Source organism: Pristiophorus japonicus, chromosome 2 (genome assembly GCF_044704955.1).
Source record: "Pristiophorus japonicus isolate sPriJap1 chromosome 2, sPriJap1.hap1, whole genome shotgun sequence".
Lineage (NCBI taxonomy): Eukaryota > Metazoa > Chordata > Chondrichthyes > Pristiophoridae > Pristiophorus > Pristiophorus japonicus.
The window spans coordinates 8,384,328-8,406,042 of NC_091978.1; the positions used below are offsets into that span (position 1 = coordinate 8,384,328).

At 49.1% G+C, this 21,715-nt stretch overlaps 1 protein-coding gene across 1 annotated transcript in view; it reads right to left on the reverse strand.

The window, feature by feature from the left end:
* The window catches only part of dysf (dysferlin, limb girdle muscular dystrophy 2B (autosomal recessive)), a 220,083-nt gene that overhangs the window by 7,440 nt on the left and 190,928 nt on the right, over window positions 1-21,715 (reverse strand). The window contains exons 31-35 of the mRNA XM_070859521.1: window positions 16,408-16,549; window positions 15,143-15,242; window positions 10,666-10,832; window positions 7,478-7,587; window positions 2,786-2,933 (exon numbers count right to left, since the gene is read on the reverse strand). Of these exons, the coding sequence (XP_070715622.1) occupies window positions 2,786-2,933; window positions 7,478-7,587; window positions 10,666-10,832; window positions 15,143-15,242; window positions 16,408-16,549 (667 nt within the window). The remainder of the gene's footprint in view (window positions 1-2,785; window positions 2,934-7,477; window positions 7,588-10,665; window positions 10,833-15,142; window positions 15,243-16,407; window positions 16,550-21,715) is intronic.

Consider the following 21,715-nt stretch of genomic DNA (forward strand, 5'->3'; position numbering starts at 1 on the left):
TAAAAACATTGAAATATTTGTGGCTTACCTCCACGCCCGTGACGCAAGACCCGTAGCCCCAATGTGCGCCCCACAAATGTCAATAATGCTGATTGCCTTCTCCTGCCTGACGCACCAGTCCCTAAAGAAAGCCCGAATTTCAGCGAGGTCAAGGCCGCAGGGATTCACAATGTAAGGAGTCATCGCTTCTGACCCCTCCACATCAATGGCCTCATAAGGGGTCAACGGAGACCTCTTACAGGGTCAGTCACAAATCCCAGTGTCGGCTGGGACTTGGCGTATCTGGGTCCTCGCCTAGTTTACCATGCTTCAACAACAAGTTAACTCTAAAGCTTAGATTATGAGGAGAGATTACATTAACTAGTCTTTTATTTCCTGGAATATAGAGGGTTGAGGCGTGATTCGATTGAGGTTTATAGGATTTTTAAATTAATTGATAGTGTAGATAGAGAGAGAAACTTTTTCCACTGGTGGGGGAGCCTAGGGCAAGGGGACATAACCTTAAAATCAGAGCCAGGCCGTTCAGGGGAGAAGCTAGTAAACAATTCTTCACACAGAGGTTGAAGTGTGGAACTCTCTCCCACTAAAAGCAGCAGATGCTGCGTCCATTAATCATTTTCAATCAGAGGTTGATACATTTTTGCTCGACAAAGTTTTAAAAGGGTGTAAGACAAGGCAGGTGGATGGAATTAAGAAACAGCTCTTCCAGAGTAAGGAATAGGAGGAGCCCATTCAGCCCCTCGAGTCTGTTACACAGGAGCAGGAAGAGGCCATTCAGCCCCTCGAGCTTGTTACACAGGAACAGGAGGAGGCCATTCAGCCCCTCGAGCCTGTTACACAGGAACAGGAGGAGGCCATTCAGCCCCTCGAGCCTGTTACACAGGAGCAGGAGGAGGCCATTCAGCCCCTCGAGCTTGTTACACAGGAACAGGAGGAGGCCATTCAGCCCCTCGAGCCTGTTACACAGGAACAGGAGGAGGCCATTCAGCCCCTCGAGCCTGTTACACAGGAGCAGGAGGAGGCCATTCAGCCCCTCGAGCCTGTTACACAGGAACAGGAGGAGGCCATTCAGTCCCTCGAGTCTGTTACACAGGAGCAGGAGGAGGCCATTCAGCCCCTCGAGCTTGTTACACAGGAACAGGAGGAGGCCATTCAGCCCCTCGAGCCTGTTACATAGGAACGGGAGGAGGCCATTCAGCCCCTCGAGTCTGTTACACAGGAACAGGAGGAGGCCATTCAGCCCCTCGAGTCTGTTCCTGAGATTGGCTGATCTCCATCTTAAATCTATTTACCTGCCTTGGTTCCATAACCCTTGATAACCTAGCAGTCTTAAAAATTCCAATTGACGCCCAGCATCCACAGCCTTTTAGGGGAGAGAATTCCAGATTTTCACTACCCTTTGTGTGGAAAAGGTGCTTTTGCCCCTGAATGGTCTGGTTGTAATTTTACAATTGTGACACCCCTTGGACTGGACTCCATAACTAGAGGAAATAGTTTCTCTGTAAGTGCCAGAAGGACTGTAGGATTTCTAATACGTCTCTAAGACCTTAGAGCCATTTACCGGCACAATGGTCTGAATGGCCTCCGTCTGCTCTGCACCATTCTATGAGTCAAAGATCCTAAGATTTGGCAGCTGCAGAAACGTTGCTGATGGCCCATAATACCCAGCGAGAATACCCTTTCTTGCGCTGTGTAAACATGCACAACAACACAAGAACATAAGAGCAGGAGTCGGCCATTCAATACGATCACGGCTGATCTTCGACCTCAACTCCACTTTCCCGCTCGATCCCCATATCCCTTCATTCCCCTCGAGTCCAAAAATCTATCTATCTCTGTCTAAGGCCGCCTGTTTCCAACTCCGTAACATCGCCCGTCTCCGCCCCTGCCTTTGCTCATTCCCTGCTGAAGCCCCCATCCGTGCCTCTGTTACCTGTAGTCTTGACTACTCCAACGCACTCCTGGCTGGCCTCCCACATTCTACCCGACGTAAACTGGAGGTGATCCAAAACTCAGCTGCCCGTGTCCTAACTCGTACCAAGTCCCGCTCACCCATCACCCCTGTGCTCACTGACCTACATTGGCTCCCGGTTAAGCAACGCCTCAATTTCAAAATTCTCATTCTTATTTTCAAATCCCTCCATGGCCCTCGCCCCTCCCTATCTCTGAAGTCCCCTCCAGCCCCACAACCCCCCGAGATGTCTGCGGTCCTCTAATTCTGCCCTCCTGAGCATCCCTGATTATAATCGCTCAATCATCGGTGGCTGTGCCTTCTGTTGCCTGGGCCCCAAGTTCTGGAACTCCCTGCCTAAACCTCTCTACCTCTCGTTCCTCCTTCAAACCTCGCTCTTTGATCAAGCTTCTGGTCGCCTGCCCTAATTTCACCTTATGCGGCTCGGTGCCAAATTGTTTTATCTTATAACGCTCCTGTGAAGCGCCTTGGGACATTTCACTACATTAAAGGTGCTATATAAATAAAGTTGTTATTGCTGTTGTTTAATATACTCAACGATTCAGCATCCACTGCCCTCTGGGGCAGAGAATTCCGAAGATTCACAACCCTCTGAGTGAAGAAATTCCTTCTCATCTCATTCTTCAATGGCCGACCCCTTTATCCTGAGACTGTGCCCCCTGGTTCCAGACTCTCCAGCCCGGGGGGGGGGAAACAAGTTCTCAGCATCTACCCTGCCAATCCCCCTCAGAATCTTGTATGTTTCAATGAGATCGCCTCTCGTGCTTCTAAACTCCGGAGAGTATAGGTGCAGCCGGGCATGTGGCAACTTACCGGGAAGGAGTAGAGGAATATGATGAGGAAGAGCATGACGAGGAGAAGCAGGAGGAGCCCGAGAATTATCCAGCGGTACCTTCTCCAGAGGATGTACTTCATGGTCTTGAAGGGCGAGGTGAACCACAGGAAGGACGTGTCCGGCCTCCTGTCAGACAAAGAAGGGGAGATTACATGAACATAAGTACACAAGAAATAGGAGCAGGAGTAGGCCATACGGCCCCTCGAGCCTGCTCCGCCATTCAATAAGATCATGGCTGATCCGATCATGGACTCAGCTCCACTTCCCTGCCCACTCCCCATAACCCCTTAATCCTTTATCGGTTAAGAAACTGTCTATCTCTGTCTTAAATGTATTCAGTGTTCCAGCCTCCACAGCTCTCTGAGGCAACGATTTCCACAGATTTACAACCCTCTGAGAGAAGAAATTTCTCCTCATCTCAGTTTTAAATGGGCGGCCCCTTATTCTGAGACTATGCCCCCTAGTTCTAGTCTCCCCTATCAGTGGAAACATCCTCTCTGCTTCCACCTTGTCAAGCCCCCTCGAGGATATTGATCCCGACTCTGTTGAGGTGCAAATCGTCTGGTTTGTACAGGTCCCACCTCCCCCAGAAGCGGTCCCAATGCCTCAGGAAACTAATGCCCTCCCTCCTGCACCATCTCTCCAGCCACGCATTCATCTGCTCTATCCTCCTGCTTCTGTACTCACTAGCTCGTGGCACCGGGAGTAATCTGCAGATTACTACCTTTGAGGTATTGCTTTTTAATCTCTCTCCTAGCTCCCGAAACTCTGCCTGCAGAGGATGCGCTGAAGATATCGAGGCATGGCATGTTAACGCACAATAAATCAGCTAAAAGTGACTATGAAGTTGTCGGATTGTCACAAAACCTCAAACCGGCTCACTGACGTTCTTGAGGGAAAGAAACCTGCTGGTCCTTATCCGGTCTGGGCCTACATGTGACTCCAGTCCCCACACTCAAGGTGGTTCAATCTTCGTTGCCCGCTGACGTGGCCTAGCAAGTCACGCAGTCACATCAAAACATGACACATCACCGTCAGCGACTAGTAATTGACAATAAATGCCAGCCAGTGACATCAGAGAATATGTGACATATACCCCTTTAAGGGCTGGATTTTCGGTTGAAGGCTGTTTCGGGCGGTAACGGCGGCGGGGCAGTAAAGTTCGCACCGGGAAATGGTTTGCATCGGCAGCCGCAAAATTCACCAGCTGGGCCCTGAGTGTGGGGCGGAGCGCTAAAGGGAGGTGTTCCACACCTCTCTCAGGGTGTTAGGCCGGCTGAGCCACTGAAAATCCCGGGGTAAACCGCCGGCCTCGGAGCGCCCTGAGAGAGCCCTCCCTGGGGGGAAAAAAACACACAAAACATTCCCAATTTATTACTGACCCCACAATAAAAAGATAAATCGCAAAAAGCAAAAAAAAAACCCAATCGCGCTCACCTCAGGTAGACATTCCTTCCCTCACTGACGCCGGGACAGCTTGGCCCGCCCGCTTTCCCTGGCGGTCCCACTAGGGGGCGCTACGGGTGGCGCTCCGACCAAATATCGCACCGTCGTCGCCACCAGGGGGCACTGCACACCGGTGCAACATTCCCAGGCGGTACTGCTCCGTGCCCCCGCAAAACTGGCACCAAATGTCCCAGCGGGGCGCTGGAGGCTGGCCGCTCGGCCGGAACCCATTTCCAAGCCCAGTACCCTCACTCCGGGACGCTAACAGAGCTGAAATCATTACGAAAATCTAGCCCTAAGTGTCAATCATTCAATCTAGCCTCCTCCTTTATGCCTCGAGCCCTTGTCCCGAGTTCATATCATTTTGTTACTGATTCGCCAACTAGTTGGCATATTCTTGCTCTGTCGAATTCAGTCATAATTCAGAACAGGTTTATCAGATCTCTCCTTAACCTTCACCGCTTGATGAATACACCCCAGTCCCTCACGAGAACGATATCCCTTCATCCCTGGCATCATGCAAGTGCAAATATTGCACTTTCTCCATATTTCTTGTGCAATGAAGTACAGATCAGTGGCTCCAACACGACACAAAACAAGGGAACCCATTAAGTGGATAGGGTAGCCTCGTGGTTATGTCTTTCTTATGGATTACTCGTCCAGTAGGCCTGGACCTGATAATCTGGAGACACGGTTCAAATCCTACCACGGCAGCTGGGGAATGTAAATTCACTGAATGAAACAAATCCGGAATAAAAATCCAGGGGGAGAAATTGGCCTGGTTTGCACCTCCCGTTAGCACCTGTGGGGGGGGCGCTAGGGGGGGGTTACCGATCGGGCGCGGCGAATTCACCGTCACCCGCGAACTTCCCCGGCGGTTTTGCGCCGGCGCTAAAACTTACCGCCGCGCTCTGTCTGCGCCCCGTAGATCGTGACATCATCCGGTGCGCAGCGCCCCATTACCGCCCCGGATGCGATATTCACTCCCGGCGCCCCCCCCTGCAGCATCGCCAGGCGTCAACACCGGCAGCTGCAGGAGGCTTGGTCACCTCGGCCGGCCGCTTGGGGAGCGCTAATTACAGGCAGTGCTGGTCAGGGAGGGCAACACTTTAGTTATGTCCCCAGTGTGCTGCATTTTGCTTTTTTCCACCCTGCAATTGCTTAGCCCTGCGCTCTCTGAGTGCCTGGGGCTGTATGTGCCTATCGCAAGTCCTGTCGCCCAATAGACACAGCCTGAGGATTCAATCAACGTAGCATTGGCCCTTCCCTTTAAGGGAGGGAAGGAGCCTGTACAACCGGCAACACTACACTGACTATCGCTCAGTGCTCTGCCACTATCGATCCTCTCAATCCCTTCAGCGCTCTGAGAGAAGTGATAGCACTTGATTTAGCACTCCACTTCCCTCTTGGAGCGCTAAGTTTGGAAGTTCCCGGCAGAATCAAATCTTTAAAGCCCCGCGCTACTTTTGCGCTCCCAGACGGGACGCTCCGCAATTTCTAGCCCATGGTGTCAGTAAATCTACTGTACTATATGTGACTCCAGACCCACAGCAGTGCGGTTGACTCCTAAACTGCCCTGTGAAATGGCCCAGCGAGACGCTTAGTTTGTCACCACCACCTTCTCAACGGCAGCTAGGGAACGGGCAATAAAATGCCGGCCTTGTCAGCGATGCCCACGTCCCGAGAATGAATTGTTCGTCCATCAACACTGCCGACAGGAAGTCCCTCCAAGTCACACACCATGCCGACTTGGAAATATATCGGCCGTTCCTTCATCGTCGCTGGGTCACAATCCTGGAACTCCCTCCCTAACAGCACACTGGGAGCACCTTCACCACACGGACTGCAGCGGTTCAAGAAGGCGGCTCACCACCACCTTCTCAAGGGGCAATTAGGGATGGGCAATTAGAAACGAAATGCCGGCCTTGCCAGCGACGCCCACATCCCAAGAATGAATATTTTTTTTAAATTGACAGTTTTTTTGTCGAGTGAGCTTTGTAAGAAATTATGGATTGGAAGAAATAACGAGACTGAAAAGCCTCTTCAGACTGGTGTTAGAATTGAATGATGCATTCCGCAGTATAATAGCTAAAGCAATTTGAACTGCGTGAATATAAATAACTGGTAACAGGCAGTTCCGCACATCTGAAGGTCAAGAATGGCCTTGGGAGGTTAAATGTGAAGGGGAGGGTTTCACCCCAGAGTTGAGACGAAGAACCCGAAATGTAGGTTAAATGATCCTGTCCATATCCTACACCAGGCCTACCCCTAAAGAGAGAATCAAAGAAAGACCCAGACGGTGAAGATAAGAACTGTTCGTACCACTGTCCGATCGGGACTAGTGCCAGCTACTTGTCATGGTCGTATGAGTACTGTGTCTATCCTGATTGTGTGCTGTATTTGGACCTAGTTCCATTGGTGAAGGGGGTCAATTACGAGGGGACATAGTTTTAAGGTGGTTGGTGGAAGGTTCAGAGGCGATTTGAGAGGGGGCTTCTTCACGCAGAGGGTTGTGGGGGTCTGGAACTCACTGCCTGGAGAGTGGTGGATGCAGGAACCCTCACCACGTTTAAAAGGTGCTTGGCTGGGCACTTAAGGTGCTGTAACCTGCAGGGTTACGGACCTCGAGCTGGTAATTTGGATTAGACTGGATAACCTCTTGTTGGCAGGTGCAGATACGATGGGAATTGAATATGGCCAGGGTGATCTCCTGGACTAGTTTCGATCGCCTGGATGGGTCGGAGAGGAATTTTCCCAGATTTTTTTTCTCCCTAAATTGGCCTGGGTTTTTAATCTGGTTTTTGCCTCTCCCAGGAGATCACACGGCTCCGGTTGGGGTGGAGTGTGGAATGTTTCAGTGTAAGGGGTGTCGCGGTTGTGTGGGGCGGACTGGTTGGGCCGGGTGCTCTTTACCTTTCCTCCATTGTTCATGGGTTTATATGTAACCCTCAGGGCTGCTGACCAAGGGCCGAGCGGCTCTTTGTCGGCCGGCACGGACACGATGGGCTGAAATGGCCGACTTCTGCGCTGTAAATTTCTATGTTCTATTTGACTATATTTGAACTACCGCTCCCTTAATAGAATGCCTTATAACTCCTAAGCCCCTTTGGGTATCGGTGTGTGACCTGTGATCTTAATCTTGCAGCCTATCAAAATTCCAAGTGCTAAGCGCTAAAAGGTTGCAATTGCAGAGTGCCAGCTCTACCCTCGGGAGAAGGTCTTACTTTGGATCCACCAGTTTGGGGTTCATGTTGGGCTCGTCTCGACCCTGTCCTGCAGGCCGTTCCTCTTTCTCCTCTTCCGACACGATCTCCAGAGTCATTTCCACTTTGCCCTGGGGTAAGGAAAGGCAAATAAAAAAGGGGGGCTTTGATAACATCTATGAGCAGGGCAATAGAGAGGGCAATAGTTTATCAAGGGCTTGAAGCATTGGGAAACAGCAGATTGCCAAAGAAGAAGAAATAAAGAGAAACCACTTGCATTTCTATAGCGCCTGTCACAACGTCCCAAAGCTCTTTCCAGCCCATGAAGTACTTTTTGAGAGTGTAGTCACTGTTGTAATGTGGGAAACGCAGCAGTCAAATTGTGCACAGCAAGCTCCCACAAACAGTGATGTGATAATGACTACATAATCTGAGGCAGGACCTGCTTGCTATTGAGGGAATGCAGCGAAGGTTCACCAGACTGATTCCCGGGATGGCAGGACTGACATATGAGGAGAGACTGGATCGGCTAGGTTTATACTCACTGGAGTTTAGAAGGATGAGAGGGGATCTCATAGAAACATATAAAATTCTGACAGGACTGGACAGGTTAGATGCAGGAAGAATGTTCCTGATGTTGGGGAAGTCCGGAACCAGGGGACACAGTCTAAGGATAAGGGGTAAGCCATTTAGGACTGAGATGAGGGGAAACTTCTTCACTCAGAGAGTTGTGAACCTGTGGAATTCTCTGCCACAGAAAGTTGTTGAGTCCAGTGCGTTGGACATATTTAAAAGGAATTAGAAGTGGCCCTTATGACTAAAGGGATCAGGGGGTTGTGGAGAGAAGGCTGGGGTGGGGTACTGAGGTTGAATGATCAGCCATGATCATATTGAATGGTGGTGCAGGCTCGAAGGGCCGAATGGCCTGCTCCTGCACCTATTTTCTATGTTTCTATGTTTCCATGTTTCTTTCAGGTGTTATTTGAGGGATAAATATTGGGTAGGGCACCAGTGATAACTATCCCGCTCTTCTTCGAAATAGTTTTGTGAGATCACTTACTCTCCACCTGAGAGGGCAGACCGGGCCTCGGTTTAATGTCTCATCCAAAAGACGGCACCTCTAATGGTGCAGCATTCCCTCAGCACTGCACTCGGATATCAGCTTCCCAGGCACTGTTGATGGAGCTCAGCTTTAAGGGGAGAGTGGGCAAGAGAGTGCGAGATCAAAAAGAAGTAATAATACGCATTTAAAACGAGCACGTTAAGTTGCTTAAGTGTGTGAGAGAGGTGCAAGAGCAAGAAATGGCTCAGGGCTGAGTTAACCCCACTGCATTGTTACCTCTGGTGTCCCCCAAGGATCTGAGGCAGCGAATTCCAAAGGTTTACAACACTCTGAGAGAAGAAATTTCTCCTCATCTCAGTTTTAAATGGGCGGCCCCTTATTCTAAGATCATGCCCTCTAGTTCTAGTCTCCCCCATCAGTGTAAACATGCTCTCTGCATCCACCTTGTCAAGCCCCCTCATAATCTTATACGTTTCGATAAGATCACCTCTCATTCTTCTGAATTCCAATGAGTAGAGGCCCAACCTACTCAACCTTTCCTCATAAGTCAACCCCCTCAACTCTGGAATCAACCTAGTGAACTTTTTCAGAACTGCCTCCAAAGCAAGTGTATCCTTTTGTGAATATGGAAACCAAAACTGCACGCAGTACTCCAGGTGTGGCCTCACCAATACCCTGTATAGCTGTAGCAAGATTTCACTGCTTTTATACTCCATCCCCTTTGCAATAAGATACCATTGGCCTCCCTGATCACTTGCTGTACCTGCATACTATCCTTTTGTGTTTCATGCACAAGTCCCGCTGTACTGCAGCACTTTGCAATCTTTCTCCATTTAAATAATAAATTGCTCTTTGATTTTTTTCTGCCAAAGTGCATGATCTCACACTTTCCAACATTACACTCCATCTGCCAAATTTTTGCCCACCCACTTAGCCTGTCTATGTCCTTTTGCAGATTTTTTGTGTCATCCTCACACATTGCTTTTCCTCCCAGCTTTGTATTGTCTGCAAACTTGGCTACATTACATTCAGTCCCTTCTTCCAAGTCGTTAATATAGATTGTAAATAGTTGGTGGGGTCCCAGCACTTGTTGCCAACCAGAGAATGAACCATTTATCCCGACTCTCTGTTTTCCGTTAGTTAGCCAATCCTCTATCCATGCTAATATATTACCCCCAACCCCATGAACTTTTATCTTGTGCAGTAACCTTTTATGTGGCACCTTATCAAATGCCTTCTGGAAGTCCAAATACACCACATCCACTGGTTCCCCTTTTCATTACATTATTCTAAAAGCAGAGAAGTCCTGCTACACCTGTACAGGGTATTGGTAAGGCCACATCTGGAGTACTGCGTACAGTTTTGGTCTCCATATTTGACGAAGGATATACTTGCATTGGAGGCTGTTCCGAGAAGGTTCACTAGGTTGATTCCGGAGATGAGGGGGTTGACTTATGAAGATAAGTTGAGTAGGCTGGGCCTATACACATTGGAGTTCAGAAGAATGAGAGGTGATCTTATCGAAACATATAAGATAATGAGGGGGCTCGACAAGGTGGATGCAGAGAGGATATTTCCACTGATGGGGGAAACTAAAACTAGGGGACATAGTCTCAGAATAAGGGCCGCCCATTTAAAACTGAGATGAGGAGGAATTTGTTCTCTCAGAGGGTTGTAAATCTGTGGAATTCCCTGCCGCAGAGAACAGTGGAGGCTGGGTCTTTGAATACATTTAAGGCGGAGATAGACAGATTTTTGAGCGACAAGGGAATAAGGGGCTATGGGGAGTGGGCAGGGAAGTGGAGCTGAGTCCATGATCGGATCAGTCATGAGCTCATTGAATGGCGGAGCAGGCTCGAGGGGCCAGGTGGCCTACTCCTGCTCCTATTTCTTATGTTCTTATGTAACCTCTCTGCCTTCACCTCTTTCCCCTCCTTAAAACCTACCTCTTGGACCGAGCTTTTGGTCACCTATCCTAATGTCTCCTTCTTTGACTCGGTGTCAATTTTTTATCGATTGCCCGCACCCCGTGAAGCACCTTGGGACGTTTTACTAGGTTACAGGCGCTGTCTAAATGCAAGTTCTTAGTGTTGTACCCGGAGGTTATCGGCAGATTAAATGCAGCAGGACTGAGGTAAACTCTTACAGCAAGGATCTTTTCCCCATCTGTCTCGGCAATGCAGGGCCACCAGCCCTTCACAGACTTCTGCTCAAACAGGGAGACGTACTTATTGCCCTCCAGTGTCATCAGACCACATTTCTCAGCCGACTTGGCCGGTTTGGGCATCTTGTTCAGGTCCATCTGTACGGAGCCTGAAAACACAGGAAGAATCCCAATCGGGAGAGTTACAAAACAAAGTAAGGCATCGATACAACATAGAAACATAGAAACATAAAAAATAGGCGCAGGAGTAGGCCATTTGGTCCCTCGAGCCTGCACCACCATTCAATATGATTATGGCTGATCATGCAACTTCAGTACCCCATCCCTGCTTTCTCTCCAAACCCCTTGATCCCTTTATCCGTAAGGGCCACATCTAACTCCCTTTTGGATATATCTAACGAATTGGCCTCAACAACTTTCTGTGGTAGAGAATGCCACAGGTTAACAACTCTCTGGGTGAAGAAGTTTCTCCTCATCTCGGTCCTAAATGGCCTACCCCTTATCCTTAGACTGTGACCCCTGGTTCTGGACTTCCCCAACATCGGGAACATCCTTCCTGCATCGAACCTGTCCAATCCCGTCAGAATTTTGTATGTTTCTATGACAGCTGATCACACCTCAAGGAACTTCGCATACATTGAGGTGCGGTGACTTTTGTAATTATATAGGGCCCTGGTGAGACCACACCTGGAGTATTGTGTACAGTTTTGGTCTCCTTACCTAAGGCAGGATATACTTGCCATTGAGGGAGTGCAACGAAGGTTCACCAGACTGATTCCTGGGGTGGGGGGATTGTCCTATGAGGAGACATTGAGTACACTAGCCCTATATTCTCTCGAGTTTAGAAGAATGGGAGGTGACCTCATTGAAACATACAGGGCCTGACAGGGTAGATGCAGGGAGGATGTTTCCCCTGGCTGGGGAGTCTCGAACCAGGGATCACAGTCTCAGAATAAGGGGTTGGTCATTTAGGACTGAGATGAGAAGAAACTTCTTCACTCAGAGAGTGGTGAATCTTTGGGATTCTCTGCCCCTGACGGCTGTGGAGGCTCAGTCTTTGAGTATATTCAAACAGAGATTGATAGATTTTTAAATATTAAGGGGATAATGGGAAATGGGGACAGTGCAGGAAAGTGGAGTTGAGGTAGAAGATCAGCCATGATCTCATTGAATGGCGGAGCAGGCTCGAGGGACTGAATGGCCTACTCCTGCTCCTAATTCTTCTGTGTTCTTATGCCCCAACAGCAGAGGTCCCTGGCTTTGACCCTCCCCCTCGAAGAGAGTGGGCAGCTCTCGGCCCAATCAGCACAGAGCACGGACGATGCAGCGAACTGCCTGGGCACCCTTAGAGAGGTGTGGAATGCCTCTGGAAATGATGACCGCCTGGACGGCCAGCGTCCAGTGCCCTGCCGGAACATTCGGTGCCGGCTTTGCGGGGAGCACTGAGCAGTACCGCCTGGGAGTGCCGCGCCGGTGTGCAGTGCCCCTGGTATACGACAGTGCAGTGCCATTTGTTTGGTGCGGGACACGTAGCGACCCCTAGTGGGACCGGCGGGGAAAACGAGCGGTCCGAGCTGTCCCAGCGACACTGAGGGATGGTAAGCGTAATTGTTTTTTTTTTTCGCTTTAGTTTTGCGATTTATCTTTATTTGGGGTCAGTAATATATTGGGAATGTTTTCTGTGTTTTGTGCACCGTTTTCTTTTTCCGCAGGGAAGCCTCTCTCAGGGCACTCTGAGGCCGGCTGTTTACCCCAGGATTTTCAGTTGCTCAGCTGGCCTAGTGCCCTGAGAGAGGCTCCCTTAGCGCTCCGCCCCACACTCAGGGCCCAGTTGCTGAATTCTGTGGCTGCCGACGCAAACCATTTGGCGGCGCAAAATTTACCGCCCCATCATCGTTAGCGCCCGAATTAGCCCCCAACCGAAAATCCAGTCCTTCATGTTTGCAATCCATCCTTTCACCTGGAGGTTTTCAAGATTATGAAGTATCAAAGCAGGGAAGTCTTGCTACAGTTATACAGGGTATTGTTGAAGCCACACCTGGAATACTGCGTGCAGTTTTGGTTTCCATATTTACGAAAGGCTATACTTGCTTTGGAGGCAGTTCAGGGAAGGTTCACTAGGTTGATTCCGGGGATGAGGGGGTTGACTTTTGAAGAAAGGTTGAGGAGGTTGGGCCTCTACTCATTGGAATTCAGAAGATTGACAGGTGATCTTATCGAAACGTATAAGATTATGAGGGGGCTTGACAAGGTGGATGCAGAGAGGATGTTTCCACTGATGGGGGAGACTAGAACTAGGGGGCATAATCTTAGAATAAGGGGCCGCCCATTTAAAACTGAGATGAGGAGAAATTTCTTCTCAGAGGATTGTAAATCTGTGGAATTCGCTGTCTCAGAGAGCTGTGGAGGCTGGGACATTGAATAAATTTAAGACAGAAATAGACAGTTTCTTAACCGACAAGGGAGTAAAGGGTTATGGGGAGCGGGCAGGGAAGTGGAGCTGAGTCCATGATCAGATCATGTATGATCTTATTGAATGGCGGAGCAGGCTCGAGGGGCTGTACGGCCTACTCCTGCTCCTATTTCTTATGTTCTTATCAAAGGGTTCGATAGGGTAGATGGAGAGAATGTTTCCACTTGCGGTCAAGTCCAGAACTAGAGGTCATCAATATGAGATAGTCACCAACAAATCCAATGGGGAATTCAGAAGAAACTTCTTTAGCCAGAGAGTGGTGAGAATGTGAAACTCGCTTCCACAGGGAGTGGTTGAGGAAAATAGCATCGATGTATTTAAGGGGAAGGTATAATAAGCGTATGAGGGAGAAAGGGTTATGCTGATGGGGTGAGGTGGGAGGAGGCTCGTGTGAAGTTTTTGCACTGCCATCGACCCGTTGGGCCAAATGGCCGGTTTCTGTGCTGGTACACACGTTGTAAGATTCCACCTGTTCAAACCAAGCCTCAGCCTCTGGCCCAAAAAGCTATCAGTGTAAGAACGTGCAGGTCTGGAACACAGCATCCATGTCCATCAGGCTGCTTTCAATCTCGGGGAAAATCACATATCGCCCGATCCTTCTCCTCTAGCCCTGGGTGGAATCTTCCTCCGGGCTTTGATCCAAATCTCTCTTCAAACCGTTGATGGAAGCAGCCCACCTGGTGGTTCGTTCCATACGTTCTCCAGCCTCCGCAGAAAATACCAGTGTGCGGGATATCGCGCACGGAGATGAATGGGACTGCCAGGATTAACGTGGGCCCACAAATCTCCCATCCCAAATCCCCCAGCGCACTCCCGATGGGCGGGGTTCGATGGCGGGAGCGCAAGTCGGGAAATCGGAAACGCGTTGTGATCCATATCCAACAACAACAACAACTTGTATTTATATAGCGCCTTTAACGTAGTGAAACATCCCAAGGCGCTTCACAAGAGTATTATGAGATAAAAATTTGACACCAAGCCGCATGAGTAGAAATTAGCGCAGAGTAAAGCTCCCTCTATACTTTCCCATCAAAAAGCTTGGTCAAAGAGTTATGTTTTAAGGAGCGTCTTGAAGGAAGAAAGAGAGGTAGAGAGGCGGAGAGGTTTCGGCAGGGAGTTCCAGAGCTTGGGGCCCAGGCAACAGAAGGCATGGCCACCAATGGGGAAGTCGAGAACCAGGGGACATAGTCTAAGGATAAGGGGAAAGCCATTTAGGACCGAGATGAGGAGAAACTTCTTCACCCAGAGAGTGGTGAACCTGTGGAATTCTCTACCACAGAAAGTTGTTGAGGCCAATTCACTAAATATATTCAAAAAGGAGTTAGATGAAGTCCTTACTACTAGGGGGATCAAGGGATATGGCGAGAAAGCAGGAATGGGGTACTGAAGTTGCATGTTCAGCCATGAACTCATTGAATGGTGGTGCAGGCTTGAAGGTCCGAATGGCCTACTCCTGCACCTATTTTCTATGTTTCTATGTTTCTATAAATGAGGATGCTCAGGAGGGCAGAATTAGAGGAGCGCAGACATCTCGGGGAGGGGTTGTGGGGCTGGAGGAGATAACAAAGATAGGGAAGGGCAAGGCCCTGGAGGGATTTGAAAACACGGATGAGAATTTTGAAATTGAGGCGTTGCTTAACCGGAAGAAAATGTAGGTCAGCGAGCACAGAGGTGATGGGTGAGCGGGACATGGTGTGAGTTAGGACATGGGCAGCAGAGTTTTGGATGACCATGTCCTGTGTTTATGTAGGGTAGAATGTGGGAGGCCAGCCAGGAGTGCGCTGGAATAGTCAAGTCTGAAGGTAACAAAGGAATGCATGAGGGCTTCAGCAGCAGACAAGCTAAGGCAGGGGAGGAAACGGGCGATGATACAGAGGTGGAAATAGGCGGTCATATTTACGTCGCAGATATGTGGTTTCATAGCTTCCGTGTAAGGTTAAATACAAGTGGAGTGTATTCTCGATCGGAGGTGTTGGGAGAACTTACCCAGATAATCATCAAAGGAGAATTTATCATTGTCCCAGATTTGAATGATAAGCTCTGGTGAGATTTTAGCTTCTGTCTTATCCAGACTCCAGAAATGTTCCTGTAACCAGAGAAAGAGCTGTGAGTTTGATGGATTTTTACAGCACAGTAATATTGTCCAGTGGATCAAAAAGTGTCCAATGTGGAACCAAACCAAAGGCAACAAGAAGGCCCCTGGCTTGATCCCAGGTGCGTGCTGAGATCGCTGACCTCAGCCAGTACGCTGTCCCATCATACACTCACAGGGCAGGTACAACACGGGTTAGAGACAGAGTAAAGCTCCCTCTACTCTGTCCCATCAAACACTCCCAGGGCAGGTACAGCCCGGGTTAGATACAGGGTAAAGCTCCCTCTACACTGTCCCATCAAACACTCCCAGGGCAGGTACAGCACGGGGTTAGATACAGGGTAAAGCTCCCTCTACACTGTCCCATCAAACACTCACAGGGCAGGTACAACACGGGTTAGATATAGAGTAAAGCTCCCTCTACACTGTCCCATCAAACACTCCCAGGGCAGGGACAGGGGGTTAGATACAGAGTAAAGCTCCCTCTACACTGTCCCATCAAACACTCCCAGGGCAGATACAGCTCAGGTTAGATACAGAGTAAAGCTCCCTCTGCGCTGTCCCATCAAACACTCCCAGGGCAGGGAGAATGCGGGTTAGATACAGAGTAAAGCTCCCTCAAAACTGTCCCATCAAACACTCCCAGAGCAGGTACAGCACGGGGTTACATACAGAGTAAAGCTCCCTCTACACTGTCCCATCAAACACTCCCAGGGCAGGTACAGCATGCGGTTAGATACAGAGTAAAGCTCCCTCAACACTGTCCCATCACACACTCCCAGGGCAGGTACAGCACGGGTTAGATACAGAGTAAAGCTCCCTCAACACTGTCCCATCACACACTCCCAGGGCAGGTACAGCACGGGTTAGATACAGAGTAAAGCTCCCTCTACACTGTCCCAACAAGCTCTCTCAGGTCAAGAAAGTGCCTTAAATGTTGAACTGAGAAGATCATCTCCTACTCAGTGCATAGTCACTTGGGGGAAAGCTGTATGGGAGGAGGTAAAAGCTTTTGGGGAGACGGACAGAGTTCTGAGGGAAACAGGAGCAGACGAGGCAGTTAGAAAGGGATCGGAGCAGGTTTGTAAGTGAAGATGAGGCAGGTTGTAAATGACATGAGACATTCTCCCTCCCACTCTTGCTGCTGCCTGTCACTCACCTTCTTGGCAATTGAGCAGACTTGTTCGGTGGGCAAGTATTCGAAGGGGAAGATTAATCTCCAGTTGAAGTTTCCTTCTCCTCCCATTGACCTGTAGTGAACGTCTGTCTTCTGCTTGTTACCCTCATGGCCCAGAAGCCACCTGCAGACAGAGTGAGAGCCAGAGTCAAAAGCCGCTTGTCGCGAATGACCAACCAGGGTCTGCTGACGCCATGAAAGGCCACATTTCACAGACTGCGCCCAAGAAAACTCTCAACGTACAGCTGGTTGTAAAGCCCAGCGATTTTAATCACATAATCTTACAACAACTTGCATTTATATAGCGTCTTTCACGACCACCGGATGTCTCTCAGCGCTTTCCAGCCAATGAAGTACTTTTGGAGTGTAGTAGCTGTTGTAATGTGGGAACCGCGGCAGCCAACTTGCACACAGCAAGCTCCCACAAACAGCAGCGTGATAATGACCGGATAATCTGCTTTTGTTATGCTGATTGAACATTGAAGCACTGAGCACACTCGACCAGTTCCACATTGCCCGCATGCCCGACGCGAGACTCCCGAAGCAAGCGCTCTACTCGGATCTCCTACATGGCAGGCGAGCCCCAGGTGGGCAGAGGAAACGTTACAAGGACACCCTCAAAGCCTCCCTGATAAAGTGCAACATCCCCACCGACACCTGGGAGCCCCTGGCCAAAGACCGCCCTAAGTGGAGGAGGAGCATCCGGGAGGGCGCTGAGCACCTCGAGTCTCGTCACCGAGAGCATGCAGAGATCAAGCGCAGGCAGCGGAAGGAGCGTGCGGCAAACCAGACTCCTCACCCACCCTTTCCTTCAACCACTGTCTGTCCCACCTGTGACAGAGACTGTAATTCCCGTATTGGACTGTTCAGCCACCTGAGAACTCACTGTTAGAGTGGAAGCAAGTCTTTCTCGATTTCGAGGGACTGCCTATGATGATAGGAACATAGAAACATAGAAAATAGGTGCAGGAGTAGGCCATTCGTCCCTTCGAGCCTGCACCGCCATTCAATAAGATCATGGCTGATCATTCCCTCAGTACCCCTTTCCCGCTTTCTCTCCATACCCCTTGATCCCTTTAGCCGTAAGGGCCATATCTAACTCCCTCTTGAATATATCCATTGAAATAGCATCAACAACTCTCTGCAGCAGGGAATTCCACAGGTCACAACTCTCTGAGTGCAGAAGTTTCTCCTCATCTCAGTCCTAAATGGCTTACCCCTTATCCTAAGAGTATGTCCCCTGGTTCTGGACTTCCCCAACATCGGGAACATTCTTCCCGCATCTAACCTGTCCAGTCCCGTCAGAATCTTATACGTTTCTATGAGATCCCCTCTCATCCTTCTAAACTCCAGTGAATACAGGCCCAGTCGATCCAGTCTCTCCTCATATGACAGTCCAGCCATCCCGGGAATCAGTCTGGTGAACCTTCGCTGCACTCCCTCAATAGCAAGAACGTCCTTCCTCAGATTAGGAGACCAAAACTGAACACAATATTCCAGGTGAGGCCTCACCAAGGCCCTGTACAACTGCAGCAAGACCTCCCTGCTCCTATACTCAAATCCCCTAGCTGTGATGGCCAACATACCATTTGCCTTCTTCACCGCCTGCTGAAAGTGCACGATGATGAGGGATACATATTGGCCAGGACACCGGGGATAACGCCCCCTGCTCTTCTTCAAAATAGTGCCATGGGATCTTTTATGTCAACCTGAGAGAGCAGATGGGGCCTCGGTTTAACGTCTCATCTGAAAGACGGCACCTCCGACAGTGCAGTGCTCCCTCAGCACTGCACTGAGAGTGTCAGCCGAGATTTTTTTGTACTCAAGTCTGTGGAGTGGGACTTGTACCCACAACCTTCCGACACAGAGGCGAGGGAGAGAGAGAGAGAGAGAGAGAGAGAGTGCTACCCACTGAGCCACTGGCTTCGACTGGCTTTAACATCGTAAAATGTCCCAAGGCGTTTCACAAGAATGATTATCAGATAAAATGTGACAATCAGCCACATAAAGGCATGTAACATCACTTCTACTGCACAAAAACAGGCCTTTCAGCCCAACTGGTCCGTGCCGGTGTTTATTCTCCACACGAGCCTCTTCGCACCATCATACCCTATAACCATAACTTTCTATTCCTTTCTCCCTCATGTGTTTATCCAGCTTCTCTTAAATGCATCTATGCTTTGCATCTGTTTTCACAAAGGAAAGGGACAATGCAGATACCGCTATCGAGGAGGAGTGTGATATTCTGGATGACATAAATATAGTGAGAGAGGAAGTATTAAGGGGTTTAGCAGCTTTGAAAGTAGTTAAGTCCCCAGGCCCGGATGAAATGCATCCCAGGCTGTTGAGCGAAGTAAAAGAGGAAATAGCAGAGGCCTTGACCATCATTTTCCAGTATCTTTGGATTTGGGCATGGTGCCAGAAGGTTGGAGGACTGCTATTGTAGTACCCTTGTTTAAGAAGGGAGAAAGGGATAGGCTGAGTAATTACAGGCCTGTCAGCCTAACCTCAGTGGTGGGAAAATTATTGGAAAATATCCTGAAAGACAAGATAAATCTACATTTGGAAAGGCAAGGATTAATTAGGGACAGTCAGCACAGATTTGTTAAGGGGAGATCATGTTTGACTAACCTGATTGAATTTTTTGAGGAGGTAACCAAGAGGGTCGATGAGAGTAGTGCGTACGATGTAGTATATATGGACTTTAGAAAAGCTTTTGATAAGGTTCCACATAGTAGACTGGTCATGAAGGTTAAAGCCCAAGGGATCCAGGGCAAAGTGGCAAGTTGGATCCAAAATTGGCTTGGAGGTAGGAGCAAAGGGTAATGGTTGATGGATGTTTTTGTGACTGGAAGGATGTTTCCAGTGGGGTTCCGCAGGGCTCAGTACTGGGTCCCTTGCTTTGTGTGGTATATATCAACAATTTAGATTTGAATATAGGGAGTATGATTAAGAAATTTGCAGACGACACTAACATTGGCTGTGTGGTTGAAAATGAAGAAGAAAGTCATGGGCTGCAGGAGGATATCAATCTACTGGTCAGGTGGGCAGAGCAGCGGCAAATGGAATTTAATTCAGAGAAGTGTGAGGTGATGCACTTTGGGAGGGCTAATAAGGAAAGGGTGTACACATTAAACGGTAGGCCACTTAATAGTGTAGATGAACAAAGGTACCTTGGAGTGCTTGTCCACAGATCCCTGAAAGTAGCAGGCCAGGTGGATAAGGTGGTTAAGAAGGCATACGGAATGCTTGCCTTTATTGGCCGAGGCATAGAATATAAGAGCAGGGAGGTTATGCTTAAATTGTATAATACTTTGGTTAGGCCACAGCTGGAGTACTGCGTGCAGTTCTGGTCGCCATATTATAGGAAGGACATGATCGCACTAGAGAGGGTGCAGAGGAGATGTACTAGGGTGCTGCCTGGAATGGAGAATCTTAGTTATGAGGACAGATTGGATAGGCTGGGTTTGTTCTCATTAGAACAGAGGAGGCTGAGAGGGGACCTCATTGAGGTGTACAAAATTTTGAGGGGCCCAGACATAGTGGATAGTAAGGGTCTATTTTCATTGGTGGAGGGTTCTATTACGAGGGGGCATAGTTTTAAAGTGGTCGGTAGAAGGTTTAGAGGGGATTTGAGGGGGGCTTCTTTATGCAGAGGGTTGTGGGGATCTGAAACTCGCTGCCTGGAAGAGTGATGGATGCAGAAACCCTCACCACTTTTAAGAGATGGTTGGATGGGCACTTAAAGTGCCATAACCTGCAGGGTTACGGACCTAGGGCTGGTAATTGGGATTAGACTGGATGACCTTTTGTTGGACGGAGCAGATATAATGGTAAGTACTGCAGGGAATAGAATACGGCCAGGGTGATCTCCTGGACTAGTTTCAATCACCTGGATGGGTAGAGATGAATTTTCCCAGATTTCTTTCTCCCTAAATGGGCCTGGGTTTTTATCTGGTTTTTGCCTCTCCCAGGAGATCACATGGCTCCGGTTGGGGTGGAGTGAAAATGTTTACAGTATCAGGGGTGTCGCAGTTGTGTGAGGCAGACTGGTTGGGCTGGGTGCTCTTTACCTTTCCGTCATTGTTCATAGGTTTATCTCTGTCCTTCAGGGCTGCTGACCGAGGGCCGTGTGGCTCTTTGTCGGCCGGCGTGGACACGATGGGCCAAAATGGCCTCCTTCTGCGCTGTAAATTTCTATGTTTCTATGCTACTTGCCTCAACCACTCCCTGTGGCAGTGAGTTCCACATTCTCACCACTCTCTGGGTAAAGAAGTTTCTCCTGAATTTCCGATTGGATTTATTAGTGACGATCTTATATTTATTATCTCTAGTTTCGGACTCACCCACAAGGGGAAACATTTTCTCTTTGTCTACCCGATCGCAACCCCGTTCAAAGACCTCTATCAGATCCGGGTTTATTACAGCCAGTGACCAAAATCTTGGTCAAAGAGGAAGGGTTTAAGGGGCTTCCTAAAGGAGGAGAGGGAGGTAGAGAGGTTGAGAGGTTTAGGGAGGGAATTACAGAGCTTAGGGCCCAGGCAGCTGAAGGCACGGCCACCAATGGTGGGGTGAAGTAAATCGGGCCTAACAGGCGGTCAGATTTGGAAGAGCGCAGAGAGGCTGTGGGGCTGGATGAGGTTACAGTGATAGGGAGGGGCAAGGCCATGGAGGCGTTTAAACACCAGGATGACAATTTTAGCTTGCAGGTGGTGCTGGACTGGGAGAAAATGTTGGTCGCAAGCACAGCGGTGATGGGTGAATGAGATTTGGCACGAGTTGAGATATGGAAAGAAGAGTTTTGGATAGAAACATAGAAACATAGAAAATAGGTGCAGGAGTAGGCCATTCGGCCCTTCTAGCCTGCACCGCCATTCAATGAGTTCATGGCTGAACATTCAACTTCAGTACCCCATTCCTGCTTTCTCGCCATACCCCTTGATCCCTTTAGCCATAAGGGTCACATCTAACTCCCTTTTGAATATATCTAACGAACTGGCCTCAACAACTTTCTGTGGTAGAGAATTCCACAGGTTCACCACTCTCTGAGTGAAGAAGTTTCTCCTCATCTTGGTACTAAATGGCTTACCCCTTATCCTTAGACTGTGACCCCTGGTTCTGGACTTCCCCAAAATCAGAAACATTCTTCCTGCATCTAACCTGTCGAATCCCGTCAGAATTTTATATGTTTCTATGAGATCTCCTTTCATTCTTCTAAATTCCATTGAATATAAGCGTAGTCGATCCAGTCTTTCTTCATATGTCAGTCCTGTCATCCCGGGAATCAGCC